The sequence below is a fragment of the Danio aesculapii genome, chromosome 16, assembly GCF_903798145.1.
Source record: "Danio aesculapii chromosome 16, fDanAes4.1, whole genome shotgun sequence".
NCBI lineage: Eukaryota > Metazoa > Chordata > Actinopteri > Cypriniformes > Danionidae > Danio > Danio aesculapii.
Window position 1 is genome coordinate 15,976,150 of NC_079450.1, and position 12,398 is coordinate 15,988,547.

Sequence of the window (12,398 nt, forward strand, 5' to 3'; positions counted from 1 at the left end):
TTTAGCAAGAAATATTCCAGTCAGCCCCAACAGCTGATGTAAGTGTATAAAGATAAGGACCCCCTAAGGTTGAATTCTAGAAATGCCCCTGGTTTCCTCCAAAGTGATGGTGATTGGAGTGAAAGGAAAGCTGCTGTCACAGGCAGAGGGTTGAGTGTAAATCTGTTGAGAGGAGCTGAGAGGTAAGGACACATGCATTAGAACGAGACAGGCTGTTCCTCTATCGGGGGAGATGGAGACAGAGAGTGATGTTCAACCATGGGAGATTGATGAGCTGTCTCTACTCCAGCAATTGCATAGGTCACAGGAGAAGAACGGTGTCATTCTCTCTCTCTCTCTCTGTTTCTGTTGCTCATGCTTCTCTTCTCTGTTCAACCGAGCGTCATCTTTCACACAAAAAACATATCTACCTGTCAGTCCCAGACCTCAGAGCATGTTAGATCTCTTTAATATACAGTATCAGGTTTTGAAGGTAGGGCAAATATAGTCTCCGGTATCATTTTTAAAATGGCTAAATATGGATTGTTTGAGATATCTTTTTTGAGATTATGGCTTGACTGGTAGATATTCTGGGCCAACAAAACCTTTCTGCATCAACAGCCATTCATACTTAGGGCCCTATCATGCACTCGGTGCAATAAGGCGCAAGACGTGTATGGTGAGATTTGTTGCTATTTTCAGACCAGTGCAACCCTAATTTTCACGTTTTGCACCACGTTGTTTAAATAGCAAATCCATTTGCGCCACTTTGTGGTCTCATAGGTGTGCTGGTCTAAAATAGAGGTGTGTTAAAGCGCTTCGTTGGCCCGTTTCTATTTTGAAGAACTGAAATAGACCACGCCATTGACCATCTAAAAGCAGATCTAAAGTCCAGCGCACAGTGCATTAGTTATGCGCCTATGTGGGTTCAAACGCTTACACATTGCTTAATATACACTGAATGTACAGCAATACACAAATATATTTATATATGAAAAAATAAAGGATTAAAATGTTACAAAAATTATTATTTTTTACAAAACCACTGCCTCCAGGCTAAATTTTTTTTAACCACATTTCATTATTGCTGTTCATTTATTTGTTTGCTGGAAATTAGAACTGAATTTAGAGATAGTTTTAAAACAAATCTTTGCACTTAACAAACTAAATTGAATATGTAGGCTAATGGATGTCTTCAGTGGAGTGCGTACAACACCGTTTCCTCATCCACGAAAGTAAAGGAGTAAAGTAAAGAGTAAAAGTAAAGTAAAGAGAAAGTAAAGATGCCGAATGGAGGAGGCTTGTTTTTTATCCTCGCGCTGCAGATGATCTGTTTAACTGATTTATCGATAGTGAAGTGTTCAGTCTTTCTACTTACAAAGTCTGCCATGTAAATAGCAAATACGCCATGACACGACGCAACTGACTCTTAAAGGGAATGGAAGATGAGGCTCTGATTGGTTTAATGTACTTTATGCTCAAAACACATCCACAACTCATTAAGAGAATAAGCACAACCCTGTTAGACCATGCGCTGCAGCACAAATCGTATTTTTCCGTCCTTAAAATAGCAAAAGTGGATTCGGACACACCCTAAATACTTTTGCACCATGCACTTTGCGCCTAGATCATTAAAATAAAGCCCTTAGTGTGTCATGACATATTTTTGATTTGATTAGGTTTTTTTCCCAATGAATAGTATTGTGAATCTCAAACCAGTATGACAAAGCCACTGTGTTTACACATTTTTGATAATTGAAATGAATTATTTTAAGTTGTTTTATACACACTTAAATATAAATCTTCATTATCGGCTCTGATGGTTCTGTTATATCTAGATCTGCTTACTAGGAGACTTTGGATCATTGCCTGATGTCTAATGCACTTGTCTATCAAGGTAGACATCAAAGAAAATTCAATGTAGCTTTATGGTGCTTCAAGCTGTTTTTAGCTGTTTTGCTAACTTCTTCCAGATATATAAGTCTTTTAATTGAATAATTGTGTACTCTAACTGCATCTGAAATGTGTAACACATATTCTAAGCTATGAAACTATAACCTCTCATAAATATGGATTTCCTTTTGGTAAATTAATAAAGTAGTAGGTTTTTGATGGATGGCATAATGTATCTGCAATACATTGGGTTTGGTGGACATTATCTATTAAAAAATAATAATTTTAAAGTGTGTTGAAAGTCAAATCTCAAAATAAACAACCATTTTCGGTGGCTCAGTGGTTAGCACTGTCACCTTACAGCAAGAATGTTCGAGTCCCAGCTGGACCAGCTGGCATTTCTGTGTGGAGTTTGCATGTTCTCCCTGCATTTGCGTGGGTTTCTTCCCGGTGCTTCGGTTTCCCCCACAATCCAAAGACATGCACTATAAGGGAATTTGGTAAACAACATTGGCCGTAGTGTATGAGTATGTGTGAATGTGAGAGTGTATAGGTGTTTCCCATTACTGGGTTGCGGTTGGAAGGGCATCCGCTGGGTTCCTACTGCTGTGGCGACCCCTGATAAAATAAGGGACTAAGACCAAGGAAAATGAATGAGTGTATGAACATTAATATACATGTGCAGTAGCATCTTTAAAAAAGGCTGGGTTGTTGTAACCCAACATTGGGTCAAATAAAGACAAACCATTGGGTTCATTTTCATTCATTCATTTTTCTTGGGCTTAGTCGCTTATTCATTTGGGGTCGCCACAGTGGAATGAACCGCCAACTATTCCAGTATATCTTTGAACTGTGGGGGAAACCGAAGCACCCAAAGGAAACCACACAAACACAGGGAGAACATGCAAACTCCACACAGAATTGCCAAGTGGCCCTGCTGGGACTCGAACCAGCGACCTTCTTGCTGTGAGGCGACAGTGCTAACCACTGAGCCACCATGCTGCCTAAGATTCATTTTTCCCAATCAAATTTAAATGTCACTATTTAACCCAATGGTTTGTCCTTCTGACCCAACACTGGCTTAATAGAACCCAACATATTTTAGAGTGTAGTATTATACATTAATTTTATTCAGACAAAAATAGTTTAGACTTTAGCCTGAATATCAGTTATTGGCCACAATATGAAAATCACCAACTTATCTATAACTGGCCTGATTTTTAATATTAGCACACCCCCCATATTTGCACACGATTAAAATACCCTTCTAAAAATGAACCAACTGTTGGATAAAACTAGGAAAAACTTTGAAATGAGCACACGTTTGCACAAGAGAGAACAACACAGATGCAATAATGATGGGATGAAGCCAGGGGAAAAAAATAAGGCGTGCATACAGAGAGACGGATCTGGAAATGACAGAGAAGTGCTGGTAGGAGGACGACGTGACAGAAGGAAGCAGCTCTGCACACTCTGATTTAAGATGTTATCGCTGGAGTTGCGGGGACGGGCCCGGGGACCGTCCCACACGCCTGCCTTTCTGTCAGCCAGCATATGAGGAAGCAGTCGGCAATCTGATCCAGCAGACAGGAGAACAGAGAGTGATTCTGTGCACTCGGAGACACGAGATGGACGAGCACGGCTACTCGCGCTGTTGAATAATTCTTTCTCTGTCTGTGATATGCAGGGCGGAGGCAAAAAGAAATCCACCTGGCATTCATTTGACTGTCAGTCCTCAGATTAAAGAGAGAGCGCATGAGGGAAGGAAAGAGAGAGAGATGGAAATGAGAAGGAAACGAGCCAGTGATGGCGAGAGAGAGAGAATTCCTGTCAGTTATAGTGACCTTTGACGGAGAAACTCAAGGTTTGCGAGATTGCCGTCTTTCCCTCTCCATTCCTGTCACTTTTTCCACAGAGAGGCATGCCAAAATATGATGAAAGACTGGCATGAGTGGCTGTGACACGACATTCGACACCGTCAACTCGAAACCCATTCTGCTGTCACACGCACACACTGCCTCTTGGGGTAAATTGCTGTAATTTGTGTTATGCTTCTCAAAGAGAGGTGAGGAGGAGGGGGGCGGCTGCTGCGGGGGCTTTCATGCTTAAACAAGTCTATTTGACTTTAGAGAAATGTGCAGGTGATTGCTTTAATCCATTTAAAGCATGCGTGCATCTTTCAGCTGGCACGCCGTGGTATTAAGATGCTCCTTTCCCCTGAAATCGTATTTTTTGAGAGGTTACGTCATGTCGTATCTTGTATATCTACTGTATTGTTGGAATGATTATGGTGGAGGTATGACAAGGTGAGGCATATGTTAAGCTGATGGGAATGAGGATAAATATTCCCATGTGTGGATCTTTATTTTTTTTTACCTTGCCTCATCTTTGGCACTGCACTCATTCATCACAATTGACTAAAGTTCCACACACATCTGAACGCAATATGGACATATGCACAGCACTGTACCATCATACAAGAGCCGTCTCTAAAGAGACATTAAAGGAACAGGTCAATGAAAAGTCAAAATGGACAACTCTTCCTCATTATATTCAAACCTGTATAAAAGGGCTTTCAGTGTTTGGAAGAGGGGGGGTGGATGAGTATTGGTGCATATTTTGTGATTCAGATTAATAGGCTAATGATTCAATTCCAAATTGATTCTATTTCAGTTCATTTCTTTTAGTTTTGATACATTATAAAACTGGCATGTTCTTCTTTGGAGCTTCACGTAAGAAAATCTAGATTGAATCTCTACTGATTTATTTTGTTTACTCTTACATATAATTTTACACTGAGGTGCATGACATTTTTCATCTGACATTGTAAAACCAAAAACAAACAAAGCACATCTTAAGAGGCTAAAAGCATGTGTGATGAAGCCTACCAGGATAGATTTAAAATCAGTGTTGGGTAAGTTCAGGGCCGTGTGCACATCGGGGTGGCCCGGTGACTAGAGCCCCGGCCCCTGCCCTCATTGGCTGAGGTGCCCTCCCTCTCCCTCCAATGCGTCCGTGCTCCATCCCTCCACTTACCATGTTTTCCGCGCGACCGTCACCACCCCACTTAGGGAGATTCCTGTGCGACCGTCAACCCCCCCCCACATAGCGTGATTCCTGCGACCGTCACCCACTCCCCCACTTCACCCCCCCACTTCACCCCCCCACGTAGCGTGATTCCCGCAACCGTCACCCACTCCCCCACTTCATCCCCCCCATGTAGCGTGATTCCCGCGACCGTCACCCATATACCGTGAATGAGCACCTGCCCATTGAAGAGTCTGTGCACGGCACTGGGTAAGTTACTTTAAAAAAGTAATAGATTACAAATTACTGACTACTGAAAAATGTAATCTGATTACATAATTACTTAATGTAAAAAGTAATCAGGTTACTAATTACTTTACTTTGAAGTTACTTTTAAAACATATAAAATATACCTATAAAGATACAAAATAAACAGCAGCTCTTTCAGTAATTTAATATTTACTGAAAAACATTGCAATGGGTTGATCACAGCAGCTTGACATATTCAAAAATTCACCCAAAACTTAAAAACACCCAAAACAATCATTCACTTATTCCAAACCTGTTTGTCTTTTCAGTCAGCTCTTGTCACGTTACTCTCGGTTTTCAACTGCTGTGCTTGGAAAATGCGAGTGCACACAATATGCGCTCGGATTATGTGTGCGCAAGCCACGTGCTTCCATTGAAAATAACAAAATAGATGCGATATGTGAACAGCCCCATAAGCAGCTTCGCTTCTCTTCACATTCAAAACATAAATTCACTCCTGATCCTGCACAAAAATTCAATTTAGGCTGTTAAGGGCCATCATGTTTTTGGTCGCCGCTATCCTCGGCTTTCTATTCAAGTGCTTGAACAAGTTGCTGGTCGGATTAAAAGCAGTCGAAATTTCTTTAGAGACTGGACATAGACTGCATTTGACAGCAATATTTTTGTTTTTACGCTTAATGAAATCAAAGCAATGTCTGTATTTCCACTTGAAGAACTCTCATCAGCAACCATTTCTGCTCCAGCTGTTTAAAAGTACATGCTTATTAACATTGCAGTAGAAAAAGTTTTTTAAATGAAGCTTTTTATTTTCTAAAACTGACTTTAGTAACTGTAATCAAATTACACAAAATATAAATGTAATTTGTTACATTACTGTGCTCACCAAAAAAGTAATTAGAATACAGTAATGTGTTACTGTGGAACACGTTACACCCAAGTCTGTTAAGAATGTACTAAACAAACACAAAACACATTCAGCAAAATATAGTTTAATTATTATTAGCAAAAAATCACCATCTTGCAATTTCCCAATATTGCAAAATGCAGTTAGTTCAAAGCAATATAACAGCACTTTTCCTGGAAAATGAGGAGTTTTGTAGGAAATCTACATGCCCAAATTAGTCTAAAAATCCACAAAGTTCTTGATTCATATGATTCTATTTTATTCAGTTCGCATAGAGCTTTGAATATATTTCAGTAATATTGTCTATTTTGCTTAAAATGATCAATGATTCTAACCATGCAATTTAGTTGTTATTATCCTCACAAGAGTGATACTGTTGATGAGCTGGACTGCAGTTTTTATTCACCATAAAGATCAGGGATGTCATTTATGCATAAACATGGTGTGTACAAAACAGTCATGGAAATGTGTGTTCTCATGCAAAGGTGCTGATCCATAAGAACAAACTTGACAGAAGAATGTGCGCAGCTGTAAGTTAATTCTAAGTAACATTATTTAACTTAAATATTGAACCACTTTAAATTATACACTGTAAAAAAAATCCCTTCATGTCTGCCCAATGCAAATCAAATAGGTTAATGGTTTTTTACCATTTTAAGTTGATTGAACATAAAACAATGAAGCTGATCTCCCCCCACCCCCGGATAAAAATCAAGAAAATTGTGTTGTTTTTACAACTTTATATAAAATAAGTAGTTAGAACAAGCAGCAAATATATATATATATATATATATATATATATATATATATATATATATATATATATATATATATATATATATTTGAGTGTATGAACCATAGTCTTTAATAAATCAATTAAAAATATATGTGATGTACTACTGTACATTCACTTTTAGGAAGGTTTCTACACCAAGTTTTATAAATGAGACCCCAGACCAATAAAAAACATTTAGCACGACTATTGAGGAACACAAACACTGGAACATTCACTACCTGACAAAAATCTTGTCGCCTATCATGTTTTAGGAACAACAAATAATAACTTGATCATTTGCTATCAGAAGTGTCTTATATGAAAGGCAAATGCCTCTAGATTACGCTTATTTTACCAAAATAAAATATGATCATGCCTCGATTCTTAATTATTTAATTAGGACAGTAAGGTCTGACTTTGTTTAGACAAAAGTCTTGTCACTTAACAGAAATAATGTACAGTATAGAATATCGTGAAAGTCATGGTGCAGTGGAAAAACAATGAATATTGTGTATGACTCTCATGAGCTTGGACGACTGCATCCATACATCTCTGTCATGGCTCAAATAACTTATTAATAAAGTCGTCTGGAATGACAAAGAAAGCACCCTTGCAGGACCCCCAGAGTTCAACAAGATTTTTGGGATTCATATTCAATGCCTCCTCCTTCATCTTACCCCAGACATGCTCAATAATGTTCATTTCAGGTGACTGGGCTGGCCAATCCTGGAGCACCTTGACCTTATTTGCTTTCAGGAAGTAAGAGAAGGAGCGCAATCCTGCTGAAGAATTTGCCCTCTCCTGTGGTTTGTAATGTAATGGGCAGCACAAATGTCTTGATACCTCAGGCTGTTGATGTTGCCATGCAAGTCGCCGTACTGAAAGTAACCCCAAACCATGATTTTTTTTCACCAAACTTGACTAATCTGTGAGAATGTTGAGTCCATGCTGGTTCAGATGTTTCATAGAAAAAAATATACCTTTTGCCACTTTTATAAATGATCAACTAGAAGTCAAGTTATTATTTGTTCCTCTTACAACTGGGATCAATAACAAGACTGTTGTCAGGAAGTGTAGAATGAGTAAATTATGACAGAATTGTTTTCTTTTCAGTAAAAAAGTAGCCTTGACCATTTTCTATTTCTGCAGATTGACAATGCGAAAAACACTCTATAATGAACCTCTCACTACAGAGTCCATAATAGCATTCATATCTGTTAATTTCATTTCCATTTGAAAAGCGATTCAGTATGAAAATACATTGTTACATATCAAAAGAAAGACACTGGAAGTGGGCCCATCCTATTCATCTCCTTGCCCTGACAATACAGACAATGCATGCAGTATGTGCCCATTATACGTTTCTATGATGGAGCATCATGGAATACCCAGCACTTACAGACGAGCGCTAATTACCAAACTGAAAAGCAATGAAAGGGGAAAACAAAATGTGGTTTAATAAGAAAATAATTATGATCAGGAGCATGTGCAATTTAGGAGGTTACCTCTTGCCAAAATAATAATAATAAAAAGGTTTCGTTTGCACTACAAAGAGTTGGATTTATTAACATACGAAATAATATACCCTCCATCTCAACACTGTAGTACCAATAGTCCCAGGATGTTTGATGTCACTGGGCTGATTTGTTTTGATCTCACCTGTCTGTGCATGTCTATTGTGCCTCAAACAGAATCCATCAGCCGGATGACATTGAGAGAGAGAGAGAGGTGGCATAGTTATACTGAAGGTAACCAGGCAAGCCTTGACCCTCTGCCTGATACTCTTTCAGAACAGTCATAGGCAGTATGTGGGCTAACAAAGGCAAATGCAGTAACTATGCCAACACTGAAACAACAACAAAAAGAAATGTCTTTAAAGATTCTTGATCAATATCACACTCCATTGACTGAGCAAAGTAGAGCAAAAGCTGTCAATCACAGGGGATCTTACAGATTATCCTTCCTTGTTAGACTAGTTTTTTTTAAGAAAATGGTGTCCGAAATTGTGCACTATATAATACACCCCAAATCAGAAAAAGTTGCAAGAGTATGGAAAAGGCAAATAAAAAAAAAAAGAAAGTAGTGATTTACTTTGACTTGTAGACAATTTGAACACAAAATATTTCATGTTTTGACAAGGACGCAAGCCTAAGCTGAACAACAACTGTGCCACTGCATCAAGGATCATCGTTCATCTATAAGTGATATCATCACATGAGCTCAGAACTACTTTGGCAAACCTTTGTCAAGTAGCACAATACTATTCCATCAATGGTAGAATTTAAAAATTGACCTGATGCAATGAAACAGACATCGGTTGTGATAATGACATGTGACATGTCCAAATCCACTCCATACTAAATTAAAAATTGCTTATTTCGCATGATTTCAACAATATACTAAATAGCACTCATCCCAATAAATATTATTAGGTACATTATTTGATACTTTTGCATTTTTCTTTATTTACTGATCTCTTTTCACTACCATTAGATTGACAAACAAAATGTTTTACTAGTTTCACTGAGGTTCTTTAAGGCACACCTAATGGACCATTTACTATTACATTAGGCCATGGCACTCTGTAAAAAATGCTGGGTTAAACATAATCGAATTGTGTTGGGACAACATGAAGGAATTAAGTTAACTTTTTCACATTTCAGTGGATTGAACATAAAACAACTAAGTTGTCGTAAAAAACTCAAGAATTTAAGACTTTTAAATAAGCCGAATTACCCTATCCTGGGGTAATGCAGGATGCAGGATTTTTTTTAATGTCTCCTTATGTGGTATGAAAACAAAAGAAGTTTTGCATTAGTATTTTGTAGGGCATTACCCAGCATGCACTTGTCAAAGGTGGTGTTTAGCACATCAGCTTGGTTGCAGATGGAAGAAACAGTTTAGAAAATGCCAGATAAAATAAAAAATACTAAGCTGCACAGCGGTAGCGTTTTTGGAAATTTCCTGTCAATTAAGCATTAGACATTGTACAATGTTTTAATCCAAACATTTAAACGTGTCTTTAGTGTAAAAAAAAAAAAACCTGTATAATGTTTTTTAAATATGTATTTAAATAACAAACTTTAAAAGAGTACCTAACTCTCAGAATGTGCTTTTAGCTTATTATTTTATTTACACAGATTTTCTCTCATATTTTCATTCATCCATCTAAAGTGACAATATATTTTGGTTTATGCTTGTTATTTTTACTTTCTGAAATTATTTCTGTAATTGTTTTGCTGTGAGACGAACATGAATTTTCAGCATCATTGTGCAGTTTTCAGTGTCATTTGATCATTCTAATGTGCTTCTAACATTTATCATTATCAAACATTTAAAAAGTTGATAAAAACTGATGGAAAAGATATTTTTCGCAATAATGTAAAGGTCTATTTATTGTGTTCTTATTAAATAGCCTATTCTACATAGTAATTCCTTTAAGAAACTTAAAGACTCTAAATTTGCTGTGAAATCAATTGTCTATTCAACACTTTAAGTCTAAACTTTTAAAAGCTGTATAACCTATCCATTTAGGCTAAATATATATAGTGGGACGGTCTAAACCTTAAGTCCGACCCCTGCGACACTGTGATTGGTTCAGATTTTGAAGGCGGTGCACAGGGTACCACATGGAGATGCTGTGTATCGGCGGATGCGGGAATGAGTGAGACGGGTTGAATGAGATGCCGGTAGAGGAGCTACACACAAAACATTCACATCTTGAAAACTTATTGTGTATAGACTGCGCTAATTTATCTAATTAGCGGTGCTTTGAGTTACATGTATGGCATGCTACTGAGGAATAAGGAATAAAAGTCAGATTTTTAAGGACAGAGTGGCAGAATTGATGGAATAATGAGGGCGCATTTGCGGAATCCGACTTTTTGCAGATTTCCTACTGCATGTCTTTTAATTATTTTGCTTGCTTTTGCTAATGCGGATTCGACACTTTTTTATGGACATATTGAGGAAAGCGCACAGCCTGGAACTGTTGTCGCTGGGTTTACGTTTCCTCTGGGAGACAAATGCAAAGAAGACAAACTGGCAGGACTTAAAACAGTTTTGACAGGAGATGGATCGTCGGATTTTTCACTTGAATATCTGGGCAACGCTGGATTTGTGTTAAAAACCACCGAAACTTTTGCCACGGACTCCAAACTGAGCTATACTGTGAGCGCGCGCTTGCCGCGGTGCAACGGAACAACTGAAGAAGTGACGGTGAAAATCAAAATACTTCAAAAAGACGACGAAACACGGCAATTTAATCAACCATCTGTCAACACTGAGGTTATCGATGTTAAAAGCGGCGTCAGGAAGCCAAGAGCCGTCTCTGAAGAAGTGTCCTACACCGTTACAGTTTCTGAAGATGTAAAAGTCGGAGACTTGATCTTTACGGTACCGGACCAGAAGTTCGAGAAGAAGTGGTTCGAGGTGGTTTCGGAGGGAAACTCACCGATCCAAATGGAGAGAGACTCTGGGCGCGTGTACTTGGCGCATCGTTTGGTGTCAGCAACCGAGGTCATGGTTAAAATCCATAACATGAGAGGTATGTGAGCCTTAAAGTCACAGTTTGCGCGTTCATTTGCATGCTTTTAAAGAATTACCTAAGCTAAAAAATGCAGCCTCTGTCATTAGGCACTCTTGTTCAAAACCTGTATGGCTTTTCACGTAAATAGACTTCAGTCACCATTCTCTCAGTCACCATTTACTTCCGTTGCACAATGAAAGTGAATGCCGGCGTCTTATTCTAACGCTTCCTTTTGAGTCTCATACATGATGCATGTAAAATAACCATAAAATAAGCATTTTAGGTAAACCATTCCTTTAAGTTTGCATGAAAAACATGCTGTTATTTTATGAGCGCTAAATGATGTCCGATGTACGAAAGCTTTGTGACACTTGGGGACATGTATTGTGCATTTTAAACTTACTCTTCACTTGAGGTCATGTGAAAAACATATTTAATACTTTGTGCAGTACCACATTCAAAACAATGCCACAATGAGTACATGAGTTGATGACAGGCAGCATATGGTGTTCATTGCAACATTGCATTTGTAATCTGCTGTTGACATAAATGAAATTTGCGCATTTTGAAGATGCTTATAGGTATATTTAAACAGCAATCAGGATATGCATTTTATTAATGTATTATTCTTGAGAATCGAACCCATAGCAGTCGAGTAGAAAGCCCAAGCAATACTGTTTGAGCTGCATAAACAGTATTCACACAATTTGGGTTGTTAGATTAGATTAGTTCCTCTTTGTTTTCCACCTTTTTACCTAAGTGTAAGCTGTTTGTCCTTTGTAGGGTAGTTTGGTAAACATGTAAACAAATAGCAGAACATGTGGCTAGGTTTAAGTGACAAAAACAAGCACTGGAGAATGTTCAGATCCCAGATGTTCCACTTGAAAAAAGTACTGAAATCATTAAGGAAATGGAGAAACTGGAGTAAAGGAACCATTTATAATTGCTACATCTCTGACTGTAATAAACGAATGCACTTTGCTGGGTAGCTCAGCTTGAATTATTGTGAAACAGATACATTA

The 12,398-nt window shown here is 38.1% G+C and overlaps 1 protein-coding gene across 1 annotated transcript in view; it reads left to right on the forward strand.

Annotated features, from left to right (window-relative positions):
• The first annotated feature begins 10,542 nt into the window (after positions 1–10,542).
• The window catches only part of si:dkey-22o22.2 (neural-cadherin), a 249,114-nt gene continuing 247,258 nt past the window's right edge, over positions 10,543–12,398 (forward strand). The window contains exon 1 of the mRNA XM_056475635.1: positions 10,543–11,394. Within this exon, the coding sequence (XP_056331610.1) occupies positions 10,704–11,394 (691 nt within the window). The 5' untranslated portion in view covers positions 10,543–10,703. The remainder of the gene's footprint in view (positions 11,395–12,398) is intronic.